This window comes from Phytophthora sojae, assembly GCF_000149755.1.
Source record: "Phytophthora sojae unplaced genomic scaffold PHYSOscaffold_13, whole genome shotgun sequence".
In the NCBI taxonomy this organism is placed as follows: Eukaryota; Oomycota; class Peronosporomycetes; order Peronosporales; family Peronosporaceae; genus Phytophthora; species Phytophthora sojae.
The window spans coordinates 1866273-1891074 of record NW_009258127.1 but is presented as its reverse complement, the minus strand read 5'-3'; the positions used below and the strand labels follow the sequence as shown (position 1 = coordinate 1891074).

Here is a 24802-nt window from a genome sequence, read left to right as displayed (position 1 = left end):
GCTGATTGTGAACTTTTAGGTGTGTTTTGACATTGGCACTGAGCTCGACACAGCACTCGCCAAGCTCCAAGCGATCCAACGACAGGTGGGCAACAGGGTGGTTCTCTTCGGTGGCAATACCGACGAGCCTGGTAAAACGCAGCAAGTTGCATTGGAGTGTCTTGCTCACGGGGCACTGTACTTTGCCATGATTCCATTCGACTTCCCCCGGCTACGAGAGAAAATCATGTCGTTTTTCGAGAACTCAAAGCAACCCTACATACTCCGACAACGGAAGCCGCCAGGCCAAGCAGCCCAAATAGGTTCTTCTATAGGCTCTGGAAGTCTTTTTGCATTGCACGATGAGCCTCGGAAAGCGTCGACGAGTGTGGCGTTCGCTAAGACACCTCGACGAAAGCTCGCAGTAGCAATCCCAGCCTTACCTTCGTTGTCACGGTCGCCACGAGATACTCTTCAATCGGTTTCTCAAGGGCTGAGCGAGCCTCGAAGAGCCGATTTCTCTCCGGTCGCACCCACGACACCTCGGTCCTCACAGTCCAAGACCCGGTCACCTCGCTTCTCGACAGCCATGAACAAACTCATTCGATGATGTCAACTGTCATGGTCTTTGAAGTCAAAATTATTTATTTTCATTCTCATAGTTCTCGAGATTTCGGTGAGCATGAAACATCTTTTCACCCTACACGCTTAATCTTCGCTGGAGGCCCTCCCTTGGCGTACTGGATAGCAGCCATAACGTAATCCAGGACGCGGAGGCGCAAAACGAGGTTCATGTGCTCCCACCAGTAGCCTAGTGTACCCCAGATCCGGGCAAGCCCCGCTTCAGATGAACTAGAGTAGAACGAGGAATGTCCACTAACGGCATAATCGCCCATGATTGAAAACCTCTCCCTACATTGAACAAAGCATGCAATGCATTATCAGTATTGCCAAGCCAAGGCACCACAAATGCCGTATTAGCCCGTACCTTGTGGTCCCTCCCAACTCCTTGTTTAGAGCCCGGATCATGTTGTTCATCCGGAAGACAAACAGCATGTCCCTCGGAAGCTGCTCTAGAAAGTCAGTGACCTGTGCAATTTCAGCGCCAGTTAGTTAGACCCCACAACAGATCCTCTAAGACATGGTACGGCTTATAGGCAACGTACATTAGAGAAGCGCATGCTCTTGAGGTCTTCGGAAAGCGCATTGCGTTCCGATTCGCTCATCGACGCGTCCAGACGCCCCCTGTGATTAATCGTCCGGTACGTGAACAGCAGGGGCAAGTACTTGGCGAGTTCTCCAACATTCAGCCTCTTGCCGCAATCTTCTAGGAGAGCGCTGTCCCGCATGAGCATGGCTCGCCACAAATCACAATAGGTCTTGCGGAATTCCCCATCCAGCTCACGGTAGAGTCCATGGTCGAGCAGAACGAGCTGCTCGTTGCGTTTGGCTCGGGGGTCGGGATTGCGGCGCACAAAGATGTTGCCTGCATGCGGGTCACAGTGAACAAACCCATGGCAGAACACCATTTCGCTGAACACTTCACACAGGGCACGCGCGACTTGAGGCGGATCGAGGCCAAGGTCTTTGATGGCATCAATCTGAGAGATCTTGGGCGCCGCGGTAAACTCCATCGACATCATCCGCTTCGTGCTCAACTCGTCGTACACGACAGGCACGTGCACAGTGCTGTTGTGCTTCAGACACGCTGCAATACGCCGGCTATTGTTTTTCTCGTTCTCAAAATCCAGCTTCACATCATCAAACAAGTAAATAGTGAGGCACTGTAACCCCTTATCGTTTAGTGTACAAGTGTTCGCAACTTACCTCCGACAGCAGCGCGCGCTTGAACTCGGGGTAGAGCCACTGGATCTGGACGTCAGGGAAGTAATACTCGGTAAGCTGGAAGGCCCACTTGATGACTCGGATGTCCGCTTGCATCTGCGCCTCGAGGTGCGGGTACTGCACTTTCACCGCCAGCTCCCGGCCCTGGTGGTCCACAGCGTGATGCACCTGAGCCAGCGACGCGGATGCGATCGGTGTCTGGTCGAACTCCTTGAAAACCTCCTGCCAGGGTCGCCCCATCTCCGCCTCGATGGTTTGCATGGCCCTGTCGAAGGACACGGACTTGGCTTGGTCCTGCAGCTGCGCCAGCGTCTCCGTGTACTCCTTGGGCAGTCCGTGGTTGAACGTGGCCAGCTGCTGCCCGAACTTGGTGTAGATGCCCCCGTTCTGGAAGCACAGGTGCAGCAGCCGCTGGGCGATGCGCTGGTTGAGACCCTGCAGCTTGAGGCGGTAGTCCGGGTCGTCCCTCTCCGTGCCTTTGAAGTGGCGTCGGTAGTCCCAGACCACTTGACCCCCCGTGACGAACACGCGCATCGACCGGGAGAAGATTTTACTGGCGAAATGAAAACACACACACACACACACATACACAGGAAGTACACGACAGGATGTCGGTCGTCAGAGCGCCGAGGAGAAGGCGAGTTAATAGCATGAAGTGAGCGATGGATGGCATTCATTACGCGTTCGCTTCGTCTGCCGCGTAGGCGCCGCCGGAGAGCAGCGCGAGAGCTGTGAGCGACCGCCGCGCGCGGCCGGAGAGCAGGCGCGACGTCATGGCAACCAGCCAGCGGGACTAATAATGAGAGGCTGCAGTTCCAGCGCAGTCTGCAGTCCGAGCCCAGGAATGTTTGCTTGTCATGGTTCTGCTAATATTTTACGAAAAAGGGACAAGAAAGTGCTGTATTTTAAAACATGAACGAGTCATGGTTGAAGATCGAGCCCCTAACAGACGTCTTAGCAGTGAAAAGTAGCAACTCAATAGACGATCTGACCCTCTCTCTCTCTCTAGTGTTGTATTTTACCAAGCACTATTTTCAGGAGACGAGAAGTTGCTCTACTGTACGATAAGAAAAGGTGGGAGGGGTGAACATACATGTACAAATGCGTGTTCTATCATGGCGACGGCGCACTATTACATCGACTCGACTGATGAATGTTTTGTGGCGGCTTAGACGCAGTCGCTCTTGTTGACGTGGAACTTGCCCGTCTTCGAGTCCTCGCACCCGCACTCGCTCGTGTTGGGGTCCTTGATGCAGCCCGTGCCGACGCCGGGCTTGGTGCCGTTGACCTTGACGTTGGTGTCCCAGAGGAATGTCCAGCAGTCTTTATTGGCGACCATCTTGCTATTGATCTTGCACGTGTAGGCGTAGCAGTCGCCGTACGGGTAGCCGTGGTTGCCGTCGTACTGGTGGTCCTGCTTGAAGACAGCGTACGTCTGCTTGTTGTGGGTGCGCGTGTTGTGCGAGCACTCGGCGGCCTGGATGGCCGTGGAGACCTTGGTCACCTTGCAGTTGTGCAGCTTGGGGCACTTGCCCTTCACGTTGGCGTGGCACGGGGACAGAGTCGCGTTCACGAGCGCGGGGGCGACGAGGAGGAGGAGGGCGAGGGAAAAGCGCATCTTGGTAGTGGAGGAGGGAGGAAGGACTTGTGCTGTTGGTGGTAAATGGACAAGTGAGCTGGTTGACGTCAGGCAAACAGCGAGATCAACCACCAGACTCGCCGACGCACATACCGACTGTATTGGTTTCGAGCGCCATCTGTGCCTCTTTCCTTGTGGCCGTCATTGACGGCCCGTCAACCGCTCGACTCGACGAAGAGAGCACGTACCGTGCCAGCTTTCCAGCTGGCAACACACATTTGGGGATCCCTGTCCGAGATGGTACGGTGTCGTTTGGCTGTTCGTGTAGAGCCGCCGCTGTGCAAGATTCTCTTGAATTCGTGTGCGTCTGACCTCATTTTTGTATCAAAACGTTTTGCGTCTGCGCGCACACGAATTCTTTTTGCCCGCGACGACCTTTCCATACAAACTGCTGTTAAGCTGGTGGAAATGCAGAGTCGTTACGAATTCGTGTGCGTCAAACGCACAGAAAAACTACTGTGAACCTCGAAACTCAATACCACACAGGCGCATAACAACCGCAGTTTATACAGCCACAAGTTCGAGGCGACAGGTAGTAGTGCGTCGTCGCGCATTGCCTTTGTATAATGCAGCGTGAACCCGTGGCCAGGCACCCTGGCTACACCAGCGCCCATTAGGCTCCATATTACTCGTCCTCGGCAACTGCATCAACGACGTGAGGTAAGACGAGCTGAATTATCTTTTGCTTCTATGCACGTGTGTTGGTGTTTCGACGCTAACCCACGCGATTTTCTCGAATCTCGTTCAATGCAGTAGACCATTTGAGCTGATCTTTGCGCCTTTGACGATATTTTGGTGTTACATCGCTGATACGAAGCTTCGGAATAGCGCCTTGAAGCATTTCGCGAGCCTGCTGCACAGTTGGGGTTGATATCCAGCAGCCTCGCGGAACTTTGGCTTGTATCTCCATCATCATACACCGATAGGCTGAGAGCGTCTTCCGCTTCCCACAAGTGGAAAGGTCCTGCCACTGCAGGAAGCGATATGGACCAATTCGCCCAGATGGGTCAGTGCTCCCAAGCACACCTTAACGACATGCTGGGAATAGTAAAATCAGCAGGTGCTCGCGTCAATCTTGAGTTCGTAAGAGTCAGGTGTTGTGTAGCCATTTGGACTCCATCGTTATCATCTACATCTAGGCGGTCCTGAGAATCTTCTGTAGTGCAACCCAATGGCTGGGGTAAATGGCTTCGGACCGCTGCAACTAGCTCAGCTATTCCACAGTCATTAAGCGCCCGCGATATACTGGCATTAAGCTCTGTTGACGACAAAGAAGATCGACAACGGGACATTTCTTCTCTCATCAACTGCACCACAGTGGGCGCCAGTTCACTAACCGGCAATGATAGCTGCTGTAGCTGCGCCGCTTGCTGCTCATCGGTGCCATCAAATGAACGTGCGAAGGTACACCAGTAGGCCTTATTCGATCTGATGGACGTGCCGTTCGGCAAACCACTTTCTGTTGCAACTGGGAAACTAGTCTGGTATTTCCGAAAAGCGCGTTGCGATTCAATGGATGCTGCTCACTCAGCGTGGTTCGTAGATATTCAGCGTGATACACTAGAGACGCCAAAAGAAAGCCGCCAGCGCGTAGTAAATGAGGTGGCAAATTGTCGAAACATAAATGAATACTATCGTGAACGAGATCATCAAAGTCGGGGAAAAATGGCGGTAATATAGCAAAACCAGTATCATCAAACGGTAAGCCAGTCACATAACGTCCAACAATGCAATCACCAGCAGACTCGTAACGAGTGTAGGTGTCCTGCACACCGAGTAGCTTCCAACCAGCTCTGATACATATAGCCGCAGCAGAGGGACCCCCATTTGAGCACGAAGAAACAAAGGTCGCTGAACCTTTTCGCGCGGAATGTGTTCCAATATCTGAAGGTACCAATCCTTCATTTTCAAGCAATACCTTCATCTCGTCTTCCTGCATGACGCGCTTTAAAATCTTTGAGAATCGATCGTATGGGTTACCACCGAGGAATATCTTAGAATCGTCGATTCCCAGTGCAGCAGCATACATCGCTAGCGTAAACACTGGGCAGATTTCAGGGACAAAGGGGTTCGCATACACGTGCCTTGCATCGCGAGGCCGGGAGCCGTCTTGGTCGTTTTTCATGTGCCCGAAAAGAATTGCGAGCGCGTCTCCATCCCAGCTCATATGACCGGAATGAATTGAAGCCGTGTTGCCCGCGCGACACATCAAATTCCAACTCAACAGTAGAAATGCGTGCGCAAAAAGAAATTCTTCGTCACCATGCTTGATAAACGCAGCACAGAGAGAGCGCAATAGCGAAAATGACATGGGCTCCTTCCCCTCTGTCAGCTTCACACCAGCATCGTGGTTGCGCCGCGCAACAGTGCGTTTCAGGCCTTTGAAAAATACCGTCAAATCAGCAGCAAACTCTGGTGTCATCGACCGCCCATATCCTCGATACAAATGAAACAAACTTGAACGCATCGAGTCGTAAACGGATTGACCAGGTTTATCTCCGCTACGGTTCCGAAGAGACAGCAGGAACTGCTCGAAGTCGTCAGCGCGATGCTGATCATAGTTAATAGGAGGTACCCCAGGATTCTCAGTCATGAAGTCAGCAATGCTGCTCTGTTTTAGCGACGTCATCTCCAACTCGTTAGGGTCGAAGTCGTCATCTTGCAAGGCTCCAAGAAATGCATCGCTCAGAACATTTCTTTGGTTCTTGTAAAGCCATGCTACATAACGACATATTCCACACACAGTCTTCTGGCGGATCACATTATGCTTGACGCTTGCACCTGACTGGCGAGATCCGCAGCGTCCGGGTTCGTGAGCATGTCGGCATTCGGACCCGTGGTCAAGGTGGCGTCTGGGCTCGTGGGCATGTTGGCGTCTGGATTTGTGGTTGTGATGGCGTCTGGATTGATGAGCATGTCGGCGTACGGATCCATGGTCAAGGCGGCGTTCAGATTCGGGGGCACGATGAACGGTCGCCCCGCCTAGCTCCAAAAGTCACACACCACTTCGATTAAGTACGATCACAGGATAGTCGCACAAATTCTTGCTACATATGAAGTATTGACATGTCGGAAGAGAGCCAAGTGCGGCCAGATGGCCCCATTGGTAGTTCTCGCTCTCACTGGAAACCACCGTCTATAATAGAAGCTCCACAGATTTTGTAGCTTTCGCAAATACAGCAGCTACAGTATAATACATTTACGTGAGGCTGCATGGACCACAGCACAGCTTGCATGCACGACTCGAACAACTTGATGAGAACGCGAAAATGAAAATGCAATCTAATGATGCGCTAATGTCAAACACAAGGAAGAATTCGCCCAGTTCCTCCTCACTACGTCAGTTAGGAACAGGGCGATTTCTTCCTCCGCGTTTATCGCGACGTGTCGAAGATGGGTGGCTGGAGCCGAAGTATGCTGCCTTAGCAGCCTTGCAAGGTATTACCATGTAGCAGGTTTTGAGCGTGCTCTACGCTCGCCACGACCAATAGAAGCTCGCCATTTCGGCATATGGTGGATACATTGAGCATGTTTTGTTCACTTTCGTAGCTGTTCTGTGCACAATGTACCCAGCGCTTGACCGCAAGATGCGAAAGGGCTTCCAACAGCAAATCTTTGACAGGTTTTGAAGTATACTTTAATCAAGTCTAATGCTTATTCTGTAGGATACAGATTAAGGTCTGGGGCTAGAAGGGTTAAACCGAACCTTGGTTCCCGCTGCTTTCAGCGAACCGATAAAACCCCAGGAACCTGGTTCTCGAGGTTTTATGGTCTCGCGTGTGCAGTTACATTGAGTCGCGAGCACACTTGAAACGAACGAACATGCTCATACTTCGCGGTCACTATTGGCCAAAACACAGGTTGCTTTGAGCGGCCTTTTGAGAGCGCGCGAAACACCGGTCGCTGGAGCAGCCCACGGAGCCCAAGATGCTGCATGCAATGGCAGCTTTGACGGGTATGCGTAGCCCAAGTGACCAACTATGCTTGCAGTCGGAGGCATCGGACCATCAAGACTCAACCCCACAGTCGCAAGAGCAGAATGCAGACTACTATCATTCAGAACACCAGCTTGTACAGCGTCGACGCGTCATGCTGCAGGAGGAGCTCATGGTAGCGGGTCACCCAGTGCTTGAAGTTGTTCAGAGCGCACTTGCCCATGTCGAAACGCGCGCACAGCAACATGCGGCCGACATGGAGCGGCGCATGGAGCGCTTCATGAGCTCCACATGCGGGACACTCGCTGACGTGGAGACACGACTACAAAACCAGCTTGAAGATGCGCTAAGAGCGACGCAGTCAGTGGTAATGACAGCAGCTACGGATGCGGCTCGCTCTCACATCGCTTACACTGACGAAGTAGTGGGGCGTGTACACTCGCAGCTTGAAGCGGCCTTAGAAAGCTACGACGCCCATGCTCGTGCTGCTCAAGAATATTCTGGCGCAGCGCAGCTGCAAGCCTGCCAAGCTCATTTCAGCGAGACTACAGATTCCACCCGTCATTGGCTTGAAGAATCCGTGTCCTGCCAGACCAGGGCCAGCATCGATGGCACTAAGGTACTTCTCGAGGAGGAAATTGCGACCGAACGTGAACATACAATAGATCGTATTACGCAACTGGAGACTCGTATGGAGCTCAAACTAGATGAAGCGGTGACGGCTTTGGCTGAGTCTTGTGCTGCAGTAGAAATTCGGGCGAAGGCAGACACGGAGGGCCTCGTGAACGTTGTTGGTGACAAAATTCAAGCGTGTGAAACTCACCTTCACACCGTAGTTGACGAAGAAGTCGCAGAAGTGGAGAAACGGATGCAGCTCTCACTTGATGCTGCCCTGAAAGCAGTCGAGCTTCAAACTTCTGACCGATTGAGGGTGACAGAGGCAAGACTTAATGAAAATATGCACGCCTTTCAGCTTCGCGCTCAGCATGATTTACAAAGTGGCATTGGCTCCAGACTGGAGCTTCATTTGAACGATCTTCTTCAGGCTTCTACTGCTCAGCTCTCGACCGATACTACGAAGCAGGTTGTCGCCGAAGTGTTACAGTCAGAGGCTCGCATCTTGCACACGCAAAACAATCACCATCAACAGCTCCAGGTGACTCAGGCAGATGCCATGAAGCAACTTGAGGCGCGCTTAATGGCAGCCTTGCGTACTTCGAGATCGACTGATGCCGCGAAAACGAATAAATCCATGAAGGCAATGGAAGAGCGGCTGGATAATCGGATGAGCACGTTCATTTCGAGCGCAGTGGCAATGGATGTGCTTAAGGCAAACAACATCCTAGAAGTTACCAACAATCCCGCCGACGACAATCTACAAGTGGCTATTGGTACCGGAGCCAACGCTGTTGGTTCAACTTCAACAGGTGCGCCAGTCAAAACCTCCAGCTTGCCACAGCGACACGGGCGTGATATTAGTGCTATTGCACTAGCTACCGCTCCAACTGAAGCATCAATGGAGCGTTCGGATGGGGCTGTCCTCACCGCTGATAACCGCACTGAGAAATGCGAATCGTTCTCGTCCGAGGAGAGATGCCGGGGCCGTGCGCACACTAGGAAGCAATCACGAGCTACGGCTGCTAAACCAGCTTTGGTAGCCCCGAAACAAGAGGCTCATCCGCGACACAAAACAAATCGATCAGCTCTCGAATGTGCTCGTGCCGACGCGATGCGGGCATTAACTAGAAGAATTGAAGCACGAGTCAACGAATGCCGTAACAAAGCAAGCAGAAATGGCGCGCCGCGACGTTAGCCATAGCCGAGGTAGGATAATGCTTTGACAGAAGTAAGGAACAGAGTTCGCCTAGAATGATAGCTTTCACATCTCTTTAATGCAGCAGTATACCAATGTGAAGGAGAGATGTATATTCAATGTTACTGTGCGTTGAGGCAACTGGGTTGTCTTAGAGCTCAGTCGAAATATGCGCAGAGAAAGAGTTGACCAAGGCCTGCTCTCAGTCGCTCTCGAACATTTCCATCGCCGTTTGAGGGTCAAGGTTCACCGTGACGTTTGTAGGAACGGATTCTCGTGCTTCCTCCGCTGTCAGCTTTGAGCACTGCGTTACATCAATGAATCCCCTGTTCCGATTCAGGAAAGAGCACATGTCAATGTACTCTGAGGACAGTGATGCTCGCTGCACAGTAACCATTTGACCGCTGATTCCGAAGTCGCGTTCAATTTGAGCGGACGATGCAGGAACGGCAAAAACGATCCGAGCCGCGCTTGGTAAGAATCTGTAGGTGCCGGACTCCTGTTGACGCTTCCAAAAGTGCAGCACCGACTCTGGGCCTTTGGCCGTTGCCTGAAGAAATGACGGATCGCGAAACCAGCGCTCCAGTTCTTCATCCATGACCTCTTCGTGAAGTAGTTGTGGAGTAGCTGGCTCTGCGGCAATGGTACGGATATTGAAGAGCTCCGATAGATCGTCCGAGAAGGCATCGGATACATATCCTGGTATCTGCTGCGGCGAGGTGTTGATCTGCTCGGTGCAAGGTGGCGCTAGATCTCGCATGATAGACCTCAGCTTCTGCTTCACAGTAGATTTCACGACTGACTGGTTGCGCCGAATGACATCGTCATCCAGCCGGCGCAGCTTGCCGCAGGTTTTCACCATATCCATCAACGCGCCGTCGGGTTGTTTGAGATTCGGATGAAGCAGCATTTGCATCTCCCACACGTACGAGCACATTCGCATCACTCCGCGGTCAGTGTAGCGCGAAAAAAGCGAGAGTGGAAAGCGTCACTCAGCAACTCTCGGGTCTTGACCACAAGCGGCATGAGGGTACTGTGGTGATACGAAGTCGGGTTCTCTCGCGTAGCATCATACTTGCGTAGTGATGCCTCGGGACCAAGTGTCGTGACGATAACCTTGTACGCAGAGACGAGAACGTCGACTTGATTCGGTTTTTCTGCCTGACTTTTCACATTGAGCGCTGAAATCGGCAGCATCAGTGAGAGTAGCTGCTCCATAAGCAACTTGTCTCCTGCCAAAGGAAACGGAGACGGAGGTGCCGATTTGTCTCTATCCGCCTTGCGTGCACGTTCTTCATACCACAGGCAAAGTACGTTCCAATGCTTCACAATGCGCTCAAAGACGCGCGTAAGGCTCATGAAGCGATGCGGCTTATAGTCAATCAGCTTCTTCTCCTTTCCGACGCCAAGGAGGCGGACAAGCTGCTTGTACAAGTCGCCCATGACCTCCACTGTGCGGACTTGGTAGACAGTTCGCGTCACCTTCTTCAGCAGCTGGAGCCTCTCGGGGTTCTTGGACTTTGCTACAATTCTCGTTATCCCAAACGCTGCTTTAGTTGCCGCGTTGGTTAGGTGAGGCATGCACCACTCCCATGAGAGCATCAGGTTCGATGTCATCATGTGCTGAACGTCTGGACCACCGTCCGTAGTCGCTCCGAAGAAGTCTGCAACAGTAAGTCCAAAATCCGCGAGAATTTGAATGATCCACCGCTTAAAAGGTCCGCGAATTCCACCATCACGCTCACCGTAGAGAGGTTGAAAGTGTCGCATTCCTAGCAAGACGGAGACGAGCTTGAAGTCTGCAGTGACGAAGTACAGTCGAAGTCCAAGAAACTTCGTGCCCGAGCTCTTTGCCTTCCAAAAGTCAGCGACCATCACTAAACACTTCACACCTGGGATGCAGTTGTCGATAATGAAGCGAATCAATTCGCGCTTAGCCGATACGTAGAGCTCGATCACAGCGTGGGTAATTGTTCTGCGATTCACCACGGCTTGAAAGCTGTCTTTGGTGACGATGGCTCGCAAAATCCTCGATTCCTCCCACTCACCCATGATAAACGGAAGGTTGTTGTGTATCACAAGCAGTGTGTGAAGAAGCAGGCTGATACGCTCACAGCTTTCTTGGTTTTGGGCAGCCGCTCGGATACGAGCTACGATCTCGTCCCTGGTTCGCCTGCGTGAATCCTCCAGCGCAGACTTGGTTGAAGTAACATGATGGACTTCTTTTAGGTGCTTCGTTGCGCGCGATGTCTTCCCACCGTACAACACATGAACACTTTCGTTGGAACGGCAGTGCTCGCTTGCGAGACAGATCCAGCCGCACACAGTCAGGTCACTTACGTGTCGAACACGTACCCCCCACTTGTAGATGAACGACCGCTCTGTGGGACCTTGAGCAACGAGCTCAAACCCATCTTTTGGTTGATAATTACTCACAGCAAATGCAACTTTGGCAGGGACACCAGATGCGAGGAGAGGCTGGGGCGGCGGAAGCATTGGAACGGGATATTGGGGCACCCTGTTCGGTTGGGGCGGGGATATCCCTGCCGGGTCTGTCGTCTCGCCATACCAAGGCCTGTGGCAATCGGTTGATGCCGGAAACTCCGCCATGCGTGTTGTTGGAGCTAAGGTAGCTGGATTCACTGGTAAAGGCGGCACCGGTGCCGGCAGAACCGAATGCACTCGGTTTGGCACTTCAGGCGTTGGATTTGGCCCGCCGCCCAAGACACCAAAATGTTCATGGATCGTTGGCGACGAATGGCTGGCGAACGGCGCTCGTAGATCGTGTCCGATCGCCGAAGCGCTACTTGGTACGGCCGATTGCATCGAAGGCAGCAAGCGCCGTCGTTGAGCGGGTGGACCTTCTACTGAAGGTTGCGGGACGATCGTTCTCCCTGGATTCTCTCCAACTTGTGTCGGTGGCGATCCGGGTGGAGTTGATGGTTCAAAGTCGCCGTCCTCGTCGGAAGCGTCTTTACGACCGCTGAACCAGCGTTGCATTGGTGAAGGTGCGGTAGTGTAGCGGTGGCGTTGGCTGTAGCTTGTCGATGTGGGTACCAGTGATGAAATCACGAAGTGAGAATCCAGACGTCGAGTGAACGCTTGCCCTTCGTCGCCTTCCAGCCATGGCTAGATAGCAGTGTTTGCCTCTAAGTCCTCGCGCGTGGCCTTTCAGCAGTGACAGGCGCGCAATCGTGTCGACAGCCTCGAAAGGCGCTCACACACTAGCGAGCGAAAGCGATGGGTGCGGCTCTTAGTGAAACACCACTACTGCATTATCTTCCAATAGCAAGCCTGAAACACGATCTTTCGCTTGAACCGCCATGAACTTTGCTGCCATCAGCATCTCCCAAACGAAGCTAAAAAACCTGAACTATCCAAGCGGCTTCCCGAGTTCGCAAGGTTTTTCAAAGGAAGATGCAAAACGGCCATTCCAGGTTCGTACGAAAGGATTTTCGTATTTGCGAACTGGAATCGAGACGTTTCGTGCTTCGGGTTGCAGGAGTTCGTTCCAGCTGAGCCCAGAGTCGACTGCCGTTGGTCAGTTGCTGGGACGTGACAGACGAAACCTCCTGCCTCGACGAAGTCGCTTGCAGCGTCGCTGTATCCCGGAGTTTCTTATCTTCTATAGTCGTCTTGAGATCTTGTCGCGAAACCCCTGACGCTGCTGTGCCTTGACCGCACGTCGAGTTGGTCGAGGGGCCAGCCAAAATACTTAGCAATCGCGATCACCATGCGCAGTGTCACATACTTGACCACGGGCGAGAACGTCTCGGTGTAGTCAATGCCGTACTTCTGCTTGAAGCCCTTGGCCACGAGGCGCGCCTTGTACTTCTCGATCGAGCCGTCCGCTTTGCGCTTGATCTTGAACACCCACTTGGTATCGATGGCGCGTTGTCCGTTAGGCAACTTGGCAGCTCGAAACACACCACGCAGTCGCATCGACTTGAGCTCCGCGCGGATCGCTTTGCGCCAGTGCACTTGATCAGGACCGTTCACAGCCTCTTGGAACGTCGTCGGCTCCGATAGATCGGCTGCTGCTTCCACAGCGTTGGCACTGGCACGCCAAAACACTGGAGGCGTCGAGTCGTCGTCTTCATCTTGGTCCCCAGACTTTTCTTCTTCGTCGGGGTCGGCTCGGCGCGAGGAGGATACGTCCGGCGCACTTGCTTCTTCTAAGCCAGCTCGGTGGCGAACGGGGCGCGATCTTCTGGCAGTGTTGTCGTCGCCACTCGGTCGGTACTTGCGCTTCCCCGCCTGCTTGAAGCTCGTTTGGCGCGGTCCATCGTTGTCGTCCAGGTCCAGCGCATCCAAGTCCAGCACAGCATCATCGACGTCTTCATCCGAAGTATGCGTCGAAAGTCCAAAGGTCGACTCATCGAAGTTGACATCGCGACTGATAACCACCTGCCCCGCCTCGATGTCATAAACTCGATACGCCTTGGACACTTCTTCGTAGCCGAGGAACAGCCCGGCGCGAGCCTTGGGGTCCCACTTGCGCCGTCTTTCCTTCGGCGTCAGGATGTACGTCTGGCATCCGAACACACGCATGTGCTTCACACTCGGCTTGGACTTGTAAACGATCTCGAACGGAGTCTTGTGTTCGATCTTGGGTGATGGCAGACGATTCTTCACGTAGATGGCTGTCATGGCCGCCTCAGCCCAGAAGCTCTTGTCCAGCTTGGCATGATGCAGCATGCTGCGGCCAATCGTGACGATGGTCCGGATGGCGCGTTCTGCCGTGCCGTTGGTCTGGTGCGCGTACGGAACCGTGGTTTGCTGCTCGATGCCTTCGACTTCGTAGAAGGCCTTGAGCGAGTTGGTCGCGAACTCACGGGCTCCGTCGTGCCGCACAAACTTGACCTTCTTGCCGAACTGCGTCTGCACCTTCGTGACGTACATCTTGATGCAGTCCTCGCTCTCCGACTTGGCACGCAGGCAGAACCCCTTCATGCATCCGCTGGCTTCGTCCACGATCAGCAGCAGATACTTGCTGCCACCCAGTGACTCTTCTTCCATGGGGTCGCACACGTCGAAGTGGAGCAGCTCGAACGTGTCGTAGTGACGCTTGTCACGGTTGCTTGGGAACGGCTTCTGGACCATTTTCCCTTGCTGGCAGCCGCGACACACGCTTGGTCCACTCGACTTGGAAGGTGCCTTCGCGTCCTTGATCATGTTGTTGTCGACCATCTTGCGAAGCACCTCCACCGGAGCGTGACCCATACGCGCGTGTAAGTCGACCGTCTTCCCACTGGTCGCCGCATTCGCCGATCGCTGAGGCGTCTGGAGTCAGTAGAGTCCATCCACGAGGTTTGCCGTCGCCACCACTTGCTTGGAGCCCTTGTGCGCAATCTGCATCTTGGTGCTGTCGAACACGACTTGGAACAGACCACTCTTGTTGATCTGTGGCACCGAAAGCAGATTCTTGCTGATGCTTGGGACGTACAGCGCGTTCTTGATCTCGATGTCGCGCTCGTCGCCGTTGGGCAGAACCACTCGTTCCACGATGGTCCCCACACCCATGATGGCCGCCTTGTTGCCGTCGGCCACCGAAAGTTCGCCTTCATTCCGCTCAATCAAATGAGCGAACTTGGCCTTGTCGTTGCAGATGTGGTGCGTTGCGCCGCTGTCGACCGCCCACAACCCGGACACATTCTTGCCCGTCGAAATGCCACACTCCCGTGAGACCGCGAACGCCACTCGATCATAGCCGTAGTCGTAGTTGTAGCTGGCGTCGTCGTTCCTCCACTGGGCATTGTTGGCCCCGCGTCCACGGCCATTGCCATTGCCGTCGCGTCTTGGGCCCCGATTCTCGTCCTTCTGCTTGGTCCAGCACTTGTCAATCGTGTGCCCCAATTTCCCGCAGTACGTACACTGGCGAGACTCTCGGTCGGTGTTGAACGCCTTGGCCGCATTCTCCGTCTTCACCGTCGCCGTCTTCTCGCCTTGTCTCTTGATGTGCTCATTCGTCAGCACCTTCACGACGTCTTGCGATCGTAGTTCAGCGCTGCTCATCTCCAAGTTCAGCACGACGTTCTCGTAGCTCTTGGGGAGGCTGCGCAACAGGCAGATCGCCACGTCCTCATCCTCCATCTTGGCGCCGATGCTGCTGAGCTTGGCGCTGATGTTGATGACCTCGTTGCAATGATGCAAGACGTTGCCGCCTTCCGACATCTCCATGCTGAAGAGTTGGCGCTTCAGGTAGATGCGTCCAGCCTTCTGCGAACCACCGTACAGCGTATTGAGGGTTGCTGGTCTTGGGTACTGTGTACCAGTTGTACCCATTAACCGGTTAACCCGAACCGGTCCAATCCGAACCCACGTTGATTATGGTGATTACGGTAAGTTGTTTACGCCACCGATGATTAGACGAGTAGGATGATTGGATGAACACCGGTGAGTGATGGTTGATTAGATGCACTAGGTGATAGGACGCAGGGTCGCGTGTCTATAACAGTAGGGTGTAAGCTCCAACAATTCAATCACTTTCGAATCTTCATTCTACCCCTCAAGTGCCTTCGCTCCGGTCCCGCCGTCTGCGACGTCCCTCCCTCCGCTTCGTCCGAGCTTCGTGTCCAAGATCCATACCTTCCATCAGGTTATGAGCCCAAGCACCATGTCCTCTGCCCAAGACGCCTCGACCAAGGTCTCCATTGACAAGTTCAACGGGGACAACTACGCGACGTGGAACCGCTACATGCGTGGCGTGTTCCTGACCAAGTCGACGTGGCATGTCGTGAACCGCGAGACGACGCCGAGCTTCACGGACTCGCGGGCCAAGGACGACTACGTCAAGTCGAGCAACATCGCGTTCGGACTGATGTTGCTCCACATGGACGCGGACTACCACCATGTGGTCGACGACTGCGAGGAAGCGTGGGTTGCGTGGACGCGCCTGAAGACGCTGTACGGTGGTTCGCAGAAGGCTGGACGCATCTACCTGAAGCGCCAACTCTTCAGCATGGAGATGTCGGAAGGCGGCAACGTCTTGCATCATTGCAACGAGGTCATCAACATCAGCGCCAAGCTCAGCAGCATCGGCGCCAAGATGGAGGATGAGGACGTGGCGATCTGCCTGTTGCGCAGCCTCCCCAAGAGCTACGAGAACGTCGTGCTGAACTTGGAGATGAGCAGCGCTGAACTACGATCGCAAGACGTCGTGAAGGTGCTGACGAATGAGCACATCAAGAGACAAGGCGAGAAGACGGCGACGGTGAAGACGGAGAATGCGGCCAAGGCGTTCAACACCGACCGAGAGTCTCGCCAGTGTACGTACTGCGGGAAATTGGGGCACACGATTGACAAGTGCTGGACCAAGCAGAAGGACGAGAATCGGGGCCCAAGACGCGACGGCAATGGCAATGGCCGTGGACGCGGGGCCAACAATGCCCAGTGGAGGAACGACGACGCCAGCTACAACTACGACTACGGCTATGATCGAGTGGCGTTCGCGGTCTCACGGGAGTGTGGCATTTCGACGGGCAAGAATGTGTCCGGGTTGTGGGCGGTCGACAGCGGCGCAACGCACCACATCTGCAACGACAAGGCCAAGTTCGCTCATTTGATTGAGCGGAATGAAGGCGAACTTTCGGTGGCCGACGGCAACAAGGCGGCCATCATGGGTGTGGGGACCATCGTGGAACGAGTGGTTCTGCCCAACGGCGACGAGTGCGACATCGAGATCAAGAACGCGCTGTACGTCCCAAGCATCAGCAAGAATCTGCTTTCGGTGCCACAGATCAACAAGAGTGGTCTGTTCCAAGTCGTGTTCGACAGCACCAAGATGCAGATTGCGCACAAGGGCTCCAAGCAAGTGGTGGCGACGGCAAACCTCGTGGATGGACTCTACTGACTCCAGACGCCTCAGCGATCGGCGAATGCGGCGACCAGTGGGAAGACGGTCGACTTACACGCGCGTATGGGTCACGCTCCGGTGGAGGTGCTTCGCAAGATGGTCGACAACAACATGATCAAGGACGCGAAGGCACCTTCCAAGTCGAGTGGACCAAGCGTGTGTCGCGGCTGCCAGCAAGGGAAAATGGTCCAGAAGCCGTTCCCAAGCAACCGTGACAAGCGTCACTACGACACGTTCGAGCTGCTCCACTTCGACGTGTGCGACCCCATGGAAGAAGAGTCACTGGGTGGCAGCAAGTATCTGCTGCTGATCGTGGACGAAGCCAGCGGATGCATGAAGGGGTTCTGCCTGCGTGCCAAGTCGGAGAGCGAGGACTGCATCAAGATGTACGTCACGAAGGTGCAGACGCAGTTCGGCAAGAAGGTCAAGTTTGTGCGGCACGACGGAGCCCGTGAGTTCGCGACCAACTCGCTCAAGGCCTTCTACGAAGTCGAAGGCATCGAGCAGCAAACCACGGTTCCGTACGCGCACCAGACCAACGGCACGGCAGAACGCGCCATCCGGACCATCGTCACGATTGGCCGCAGCATGCTGCATCATGCCAAGCTGGACAAGAGCTTCTGGGCTGAGGCGGCCATGACAGCCATCTACGTGAAGAATCGTCTGCCATCACCCAAGATCGAACACAAGACTCCGTTCGAGATCGTTTACAAGTCCAAGCCGAGTGTGAAGCACATGCGTGTGTTCGGATGCCAGACGTACATCCTGACGCCGAAGGAAAGACGGCGCAAGTGGGACCCCAAGGCTCGCGCCGGGCTGTTCCTCGGCTACGAAGAAGTGTCCAAGGCGTATCGAGTTTATGACATCGAGGCGGGGCAGGTGGTTATCAGTCGCGATGTCAACTTCGATGAGTCGACCTTTGGACTTTCGACGCATACTTCGGATGAAGACGTCGATGATGCTGTGCTGGACTTGGACGCGCTGGACCTGGACGACAACGATGGACCGCGCCAAACGAGCTTCAAGCAGGCGGGGAAGCGCAAGTACCGACCGAGTGGCGACGACAACACTGCCAGAAGATCGCGCCCCGTTCGCCACCGAGCTGGCTTAGAAGAAGCAAGTGCGCCGGACGTATCCTCCTCGCGCCGAGCCGACCCCGACGAAGAAGAAAAGTCTGGGGACCAAGATGAAGACGACGACTCGACGCCTCCAGTGTTTTGGCGTGCCAGTGCCAACGCTGTGGAAGCAGCAGCCGATCTATCGGAGCCGACGACGTTCCAAGAGGCTGTGAACGGTCCGGATCAAGTGCACTGGCGCAAAGCGATCCGCGCGGAGCTCAAGTCGATGCGACTGCGTGGTGTGTTTCGAGCTGCCAAGTTGCCTAACGGACAACGCGCCATCGATACCAAGTGGGTGTTCAAGATCAAGCGCAAAGCGGACGGCTCGATCGAGAAGTACAAGGCGCGCCTCGTGGCCAAGGGCTTCAAGCAGAAGTACGGCATTGACTACACCGAGACGTTCTCGCCCGTGGTCAAGTATGTGACACTGCGCATGGTGATCGCGATTGCTAAGTATTTTGGCTGGCCCCTCGACCAACTCGACGTGGTGACAGCATTCCTGTACGGGATAATGAAGGAGGTGGTCTTCTGCGTGGTTCCGGAAGGCGTCGAACTGGATGGTGACTTCGACTGCCTGGAACTGGTGAAGGCCATCTACGGTCTCAAGCAAGCTTCGCGAGGGTGGACCGAGACCTTCGACGAGTTCGTGTGCTCCATCGGCTTCCAAGTGTCGGCCTTCGATCCGTGCCTCTACATCAAGGTGGTGGACGGTCACTGCGTGCTTGTACTGGTGTACGTGGATGACGTACTGATTACCGGGAGTTCGCCCGAGCTGATCGCACGCACGAAGACCGACCTGAAGACGCGCTTCGAGATGACCGACAGCGGCAAGTGCGCGTTTGTTCTTGGGATCGAGTTGGTGGACGGCCCGGACGGCAGCGTGACCATGTGCCAGCGGCGATACGTGGACGACATCCTGAAGCGCTTCGCCATGGACGAGTGCAAGGCCGTGGTGAGTCCGGTGGACATGAGCACTCGACTGGTTCCAAGCGACGCGGCGACCAAGGTGAACGCTCCGTTTCGCGAAGCTGTTGGTGCTCTGATGCACCTGATGACCGCCACGCGCCCAGACATCGCGTACGCCGTTGGCTATGTATCGCGCTTCATGGAGAACCCCCAAGAGGAACACTGGGTTGCGGTCAAGCGTATCTTTCGCTACCTGCAAGGCACCAAGACGCATGGGATCTGCTTCAAGCCGGGCGACAAGATCGACTTTCGTGGCTACTCGGACGCGGACTGGGCCGGCGACCTCGCCGACCGCAAGTCCACTTCAGGCTACACGTTCATGCTCATGAGTGCGCCTGTGAGCTGGGGAAGCAAGAAGCAATGAAGCGGAGTACATCGCGCTCAGTCTGGCTATCCAAGAAGGCAAGTGGATTCATCGTCTGCTATGCGAGTTTCTGGCGGCCGCTAATGAGACTGGACCCGAACTCATGATCCGCGAAGACAACCAGTCGTGCATCAAGATGACGAAGAACCCAGTGAACCACGGTCGCGCCAAGCACATCGACATCAAGTACCACCACATCCGCGATGAAGTCAAGCGCGGCGAAGTCAAGCTCCAGTACTGCGAGACTTCTGTGATGCTAGCGGACATCATGACGAAGGCGCTTGCGGGACCACGCCACACGGATCTGACGGTGGCTCTCGGCATTCGTGGGACTTCGCATTGAGGGGGCGTATTGAGGGTTGCTGGTCTTGGGTACTGTGTACCAGTTGTACCCATTAACCGGTTAACCCGAACCGGTCCAATCCGAACCCACGTTGATTATGGTGATTACGGTAAGTTGTTTACGCCACCGATGATTAGACGAGTAGGATGATTGGATGAACACCGGTGAGTGATGGTTGATTAGATGCACTAGGTGATAGGACGCAGGGTCGCGTGTCTATAACAGTAGGGTGTAAGCTCCAACAATTCAATCACTTTCGAATCTTCATTCTACCCCTCAAGTGCCTTCGCTCCGGTCCCGCCGTCTGCGACGTCCCTCCCTCCGCTTCGTCCGAGCTTCGTGTCAAAGATCCATACCTTCCATCAATTATCAATGCGAAATGGGCGGTCACGGGTCAGCAAATACTTCTGTATCAAATCAGCTCTTTCTCAAATACGGTCTATCAGACCGTCTGATTATGGTTAATAACGGTAATATCAATATCGGCGGAAGTTCAATTAATACCAGCTACAAGCTTGATGTGGCAGGTGCTTTCAATTGCTCATCGCTTACGATCGGAGGAGTCGCTATTTCACCACAAACGAGTATTCTATCGATAACGCTTGGGACGATCTTTTCAAGTACAACGAGGGTAAGCGATTTCAATCTAATCATTTTGAATCAGAGCAATACAACAGGAGCTCAGGCCGGGATAAGCTTTACTGTCGAAGGCACTAGCGATTTAAGTACTTTCACGCCTTCTGTGAATTTATATTGCACATGAACGGCTAATTCAACAACGCAGTACAACATGGCTGACTTCGCTATCTCTACACGGTTAGGAGCTAACGCATTATCGCCGATGACTGAACGCATGCGTATCACTCAGGCAGGTTATATCCGTTTTGGATCATCTACATCAACCGCAAAAATGGATATCACATCAAGCGCTAATCTACTATCCGGTAGCTGGCAGCGCGCGATGCGCATAGCTAATGATCAATCGACCCCTATCGAATTCGAGGTACAGATCTACAACGATGTGGCTGGCGGATCTAACGGCGTTGCTCTCGGCACTACTACGAGCGATCCCCTCCGGTTCATGGTTGGAAACTCAACACAAGCTTATCTCAACGGATCAGGACGGTTGGGGGTTGGTATGAGCGCTGAGCGCTTGGTCGCCTGAAGCAACCATTCACTCTGGAGGAGAGGTCTGGTTGATATCAATCTTGATATAACAGGTATCAATTCGATCAGTTGCAGCTCATTGAAGCTGAATGGTTCAACTGTTGATCTCAGCAGCCTATCTCTACTGAGCGCGCCGGCTGGAACAGCTCAAAACAACAAGGCTCTCATCCTTGGAGCTTCTGGATAAATTGGAACGATCTCCAGCTTGACGGCAACAAGCATTACAGGTACTCTACAGACCGCGGCTCAGCCTAATATCGCTTCTGTCGGAACTCTAAGTTCGTTGAGTATAATTTCTGTTTTTGGCAAAGGATTGGTCATTCAGAATGATAGTACTACATCGACAGCCAGTCTCAATATCGTGAGCTAGTATCAGATGGAGCAAGGCATACGAGGATCGGCTAATGCCATCTTGCCCAATACTTACTTTTGGTGTTTCGCAAATACCGATCGGCTGCTGATGGACATCAACGGCAATATGGCTATTGGTCAAGCTAGTATTAATACGGCATACAAACTCGATGTAGCTGGTGCTATCCGCGGAACTAGCTTCATTCAAGACTCTACTACTTACGATTTATCGTTGATTCCTCGATTATCACTAAGTACTCTAGGAACGGTTGAGGCAAGCAAAGCGCTTGTAGCTGATGCTTCATATGGTATTACCGGATTGAGATCCCTCTCAGTAGTTGGATCGGATCTCTCGAAGTCTCTCGTTGTTCAAAATGATAACATGTCATCGGCAGCTAGTCTATGTTGTCAAGACTGATGTGACGACGCCTCGCCAAGCGACCGTGTGACGCGAACGCGTCATCAGTGAGGTCGGCGTGACCTTCACTGTGTTGTACCGCAATCATTCAGGTGATTACGGGACGATGATTACGTCACGGTGATTACGCCAAGATTGTGGGTACAAGATGGGCATCGACGTGGCGTTCTCTGATTGGATAAGGTAACTGTGTATCCAGTAGAGAATCCAGTAGGGTGTATCCAGTAAGAGGTATCCAGTAGCAGGCTTAGAGGTAGCACGCGGTTGCGAACTAAGGACCTGAATCGAATCACTTTGCATTTTGCCAACTACTGCTCAAGTGTTCTTCCTTTTGGTTATAAGCCCAAGCCCCGTCTTCCCTGACCAAGACCCTGACTACGCCTTCGCCATGGACGCCGCCCCGACCGCGACCGCCCGCATCAACAAGTTCGACGGAACCAACTTCCACACATGGAAGTTCAATATGCAGATGGTGCTGGAGGAGCGCGAACTGTGGGAAGTGACGAGTGGGGAAGTGAAGCTCGAGCAGTGCACGACCGCGGCGGACCAAGCGACGTTTCGCAAGAAGTCGCGCAAGGCGCTGACGATCGTCTGTCTCGCGATGGAGGACTCGCAGCTACCACTGGTGCGGTCGGCGAAGGACGCGCATGATGCATGGTCAAGACTCGAGGGACACTTCGAGAAGAAGAGCCTGGCGAACAAGCTCTTTCTTCGTCGACGGTTTTTCACGACAACGATGGACGAAGGTGATGATGTGCTGGAGCACATTAACAAGCTCAAGACGCTGACGGAACAGCTCGACGCGGTCGGCGCTCCGGTCAGCGAGGACGACTTGGTAATCACGCTTCTTGCCAGTCTGAGCGAGTCGTACCAGTTCCTCATCACGGCGTTGGAATCGCGTTCCGACACGCTGACGTGGGAGCTCGTGACGTCTCGGCTCCTGCACGAGGACATGAAGCGCAAGGAACAAGGTGGCGGTGCTGACGGAACCGCGCACGCTCAAGGTCAAGCGTTCATGACAAGCGACAACGGGAAGCGCAAGGGACGGCAGGCGCAAGCGCAGAGGACGAGCGCCTGTCACTACTGCGGCGAGCACGGACATTGGATCGCCAAGTGTCCGGTTCGGATCCGCGAGAACGGGGAGCGGCAGAGGCCGCAACGAGCGAACGTCGCGCAGGTCGAAGATGACTCTGGCGACTTCCTCTTCTCGGTTGGTGGCGACACGGGTGCCTCCAAGCTGAGCGGCATGTGGCTGGTCGACTCGGGTGCGACGCAGCACATGACGTACTCGAAGGAGTACATGAAGAACTACAAGAAGATCTCTCCGGTGGACGTGCATCTGGCGGACGACGGCGTGGTTCAGGCGGTGGGGAGCGGCGACATCGTGATGTCGATGCAGACACCGCGCGGCATGAAGAAGGGTGTGCTCACGGGTGTGTGGCACATCCCGAAGCTGTCGCGCAACCTGTTCTCCGTCGGCCGCTTCACCAAGGACGTCGGGCCAGTGACCTTCGAGAGCGACGGGTGCTTCGCGGAAACGAAGGGTCTCAAGTGGAAGCTCGGCGCTCGCGAAGGCAAAGGACTGTTCAAGCTCTGCATGACGCCGAGGACGCCTGCTGACGAGGCCAATGCGGCAAGCTCGAAGAATCGCCAAGGGGACACCACGTCGTACCTCTGGCACCTTCGACTTGGTCACATCGGCCATGGTGGTCTCGACGCCATCGTCAAGAAGGGCTACGGCACTGGCATCCCAATGACGTCGGTGAAGCAGTGGGAGGTGTGCGACGGGTGCGCACTCGGCAAGCAAACGCGAGTAAGCTTCATGAAGTCGTCGCCGAACCGTGCGAAGCAAGTGCTGGAGGTGGTCCACAGCGATGTGTGCGGTCCGATGCAGACGGCGACGTTCGGAGGCAAGCGCTACTTCGTCACGTTCACCGACGACAAGTCGCACTTCTGCGTGGTGTACCTGCTACGGAACAAGTCGGAGGTGGCTGCCAAGTTCGCTGCGTTCGTCGCGTTGGCTGAGACGCAGACCGGCAAGCGAGTGAAGGTGCTTCGGAGCGACAACGGCAGCGAGTACACTTCGGGTGCGATGGCCAAGTTGTGTGCGGATCGCGGCATCGAGCAGAAGTTCACGCCACCATACACGCCTCAGCTCAACGGAGTGGCCGAGCGAATGAATCGGACGCTGGTGGAGTGTGCGCGCTGCATGCTGGAGCACGCCGGGTTGTCGAAGGAGTACTGGGGAGAAGCAGTGATGACGGCCACGTTCCTCCGCAACCGGTGTCCGACGCGCGCCATCAGTCACGACAAGTCGCCGCACCACGTTTGGACCGGCAAGAAGCCTTTGCTGGCCAACCTCAAGGTGTTCGGGTGCCACGCGTACGTGCACGTACCGAAGGAGAAACGGTCGAAGTTCGACGCTCGGTCGGTGCGCTGTCGTTTCCTCGGGTACTCGGAGCACGAGAAGGCGTATCGGTTCGAGGAGATCGAGAGCGGTCGCGTGTTGGTGAGCCGCGACGCGCAGTTCATGGAGGATGTCTTCGACGGTGGGAGACGCGACTACGCTTCGAAGGAGGTGTTGGTGGGTCTTCCGACAGATGATGATGAAGACACCACGGATGAAGAGACTCAGTCCGGATCAGACGAGAACAGAGAAGAAGCTGCGCGGAATCAAGACTTTGAACCCGGCAGCAAGCGACACCCGCGCACGCAGTCGCTCGAGGAAGCCGTGGAGGTTCCGAGTGCCAAGAGGTATGCGGTGCCGAGACGACAGCAGCCGCTGGACGAGATGTCTGCCGCAGCACAAGAGAAGGAAGACTTCGAGGCTGCGTACGTCGTGGATTCAGTGGGAGAGATGCCGACAACGTTCAAGTCGGCGATGGAATCCAGCGACGCAGACAAGTGGAAAGAGGCGTGCGACTCGGAGGTGGAGTCGCTCCGCAAGAACGAGACGTGGACCCTGGTGCCACTGCCGAAGGGACGCAAGGCGATCGGCTGCAGATGGGT

At 54.6% G+C, this 24802-nt stretch overlaps 10 protein-coding genes across 10 annotated transcripts; 2 read left to right on the top strand and 8 right to left on the bottom strand.

The window, feature by feature from the left end:
• Positions 1 to 226: 226 nt before the first annotated feature.
• On the top strand, positions 227 to 589 carry PHYSODRAFT_529947 (hypothetical protein; the record flags this gene model as incomplete). The annotated part of the gene is made up of 1 exon (XM_009539607.1): positions 227 to 589. The coding sequence occupies one exon, from the start codon at positions 227 to 229 to the stop codon at positions 587 to 589; it is 363 nt and encodes a 120-aa protein (XP_009537902.1).
• An 85-nt stretch (positions 590 to 674) lies between these two features.
• Positions 675 to 3442, bottom strand: PHYSODRAFT_530818 (hypothetical protein; the record flags this gene model as incomplete). Its single annotated transcript, XM_009539606.1, has 7 exons — positions 675 to 891; positions 968 to 1068; positions 1146 to 1730; positions 1807 to 2377; positions 2505 to 2553; positions 2776 to 2777; positions 3024 to 3442. The coding sequence occupies 7 exons, from the start codon at positions 3440 to 3442 to the stop codon at positions 675 to 677; spliced, it is 1944 nt and encodes a 647-aa protein (XP_009537901.1).
• A 1396-nt stretch (positions 3443 to 4838) lies between these two features.
• PHYSODRAFT_461592 (hypothetical protein) lies at positions 4839 to 5081 on the bottom strand (the record flags this gene model as incomplete). Its single annotated transcript, XM_009539605.1, has 1 exon — positions 4839 to 5081. A coding segment is annotated over one exon (243 nt), but the record flags the coding sequence as incomplete, so codon positions are not given.
• Positions 5082 to 5123: 42 nt separating this feature from the next.
• On the bottom strand, positions 5124 to 5363 carry PHYSODRAFT_382146 (hypothetical protein; the record flags this gene model as incomplete). The annotated part of the gene is made up of 1 exon (XM_009539604.1): positions 5124 to 5363. A coding segment is annotated over one exon (240 nt), but the record flags the coding sequence as incomplete, so codon positions are not given.
• A 213-nt stretch (positions 5364 to 5576) lies between these two features.
• Positions 5577 to 6056, bottom strand: PHYSODRAFT_530973 (hypothetical protein; the record flags this gene model as incomplete). The annotated part of the gene is made up of 1 exon (XM_009539603.1): positions 5577 to 6056. A coding segment is annotated over one exon (480 nt), but the record flags the coding sequence as incomplete, so codon positions are not given.
• Positions 6057 to 6281: 225 nt separating this feature from the next.
• PHYSODRAFT_341311 (hypothetical protein) lies at positions 6282 to 7859 on the top strand (the record flags this gene model as incomplete). The annotated part of the gene is made up of 3 exons (XM_009539602.1): positions 6282 to 6435; positions 7347 to 7765; positions 7824 to 7859. The coding sequence occupies 3 exons, from the start codon at positions 6282 to 6284 to the stop codon at positions 7857 to 7859; spliced, it is 609 nt and encodes a 202-aa protein (XP_009537897.1).
• Positions 7860 to 9413: 1554 nt separating this feature from the next.
• Positions 9414 to 10148, bottom strand: PHYSODRAFT_529793 (hypothetical protein; the record flags this gene model as incomplete). Its single annotated transcript, XM_009539601.1, has 1 exon — positions 9414 to 10148. One exon carries the CDS (start codon positions 10146 to 10148, stop codon positions 9414 to 9416), a length of 735 nt encoding a protein of 244 aa, XP_009537896.1.
• Positions 10149 to 10288: 140 nt separating this feature from the next.
• PHYSODRAFT_375549 (hypothetical protein) lies at positions 10289 to 11518 on the bottom strand (the record flags this gene model as incomplete). Its single annotated transcript, XM_009539600.1, has 1 exon — positions 10289 to 11518. A coding segment is annotated over one exon (1230 nt), but the record flags the coding sequence as incomplete, so codon positions are not given.
• Positions 11519 to 22212: 10694 nt separating this feature from the next.
• Positions 22213 to 22747, bottom strand: PHYSODRAFT_529663 (hypothetical protein; the record flags this gene model as incomplete). Its single annotated transcript, XM_009539599.1, has 3 exons — positions 22213 to 22234; positions 22341 to 22409; positions 22494 to 22747. 3 exons carry the CDS (start codon positions 22745 to 22747, stop codon positions 22213 to 22215), a joined length of 345 nt encoding a protein of 114 aa, XP_009537894.1.
• Positions 22748 to 23944: 1197 nt separating this feature from the next.
• Positions 23945 to 24325, bottom strand: PHYSODRAFT_530829 (hypothetical protein; the record flags this gene model as incomplete). Its single annotated transcript, XM_009539598.1, has 2 exons — positions 23945 to 24065; positions 24102 to 24325. The coding sequence occupies 2 exons, from the start codon at positions 24323 to 24325 to the stop codon at positions 23945 to 23947; spliced, it is 345 nt and encodes a 114-aa protein (XP_009537893.1).
• Positions 24326 to 24802: the final 477 nt, after the last annotated feature.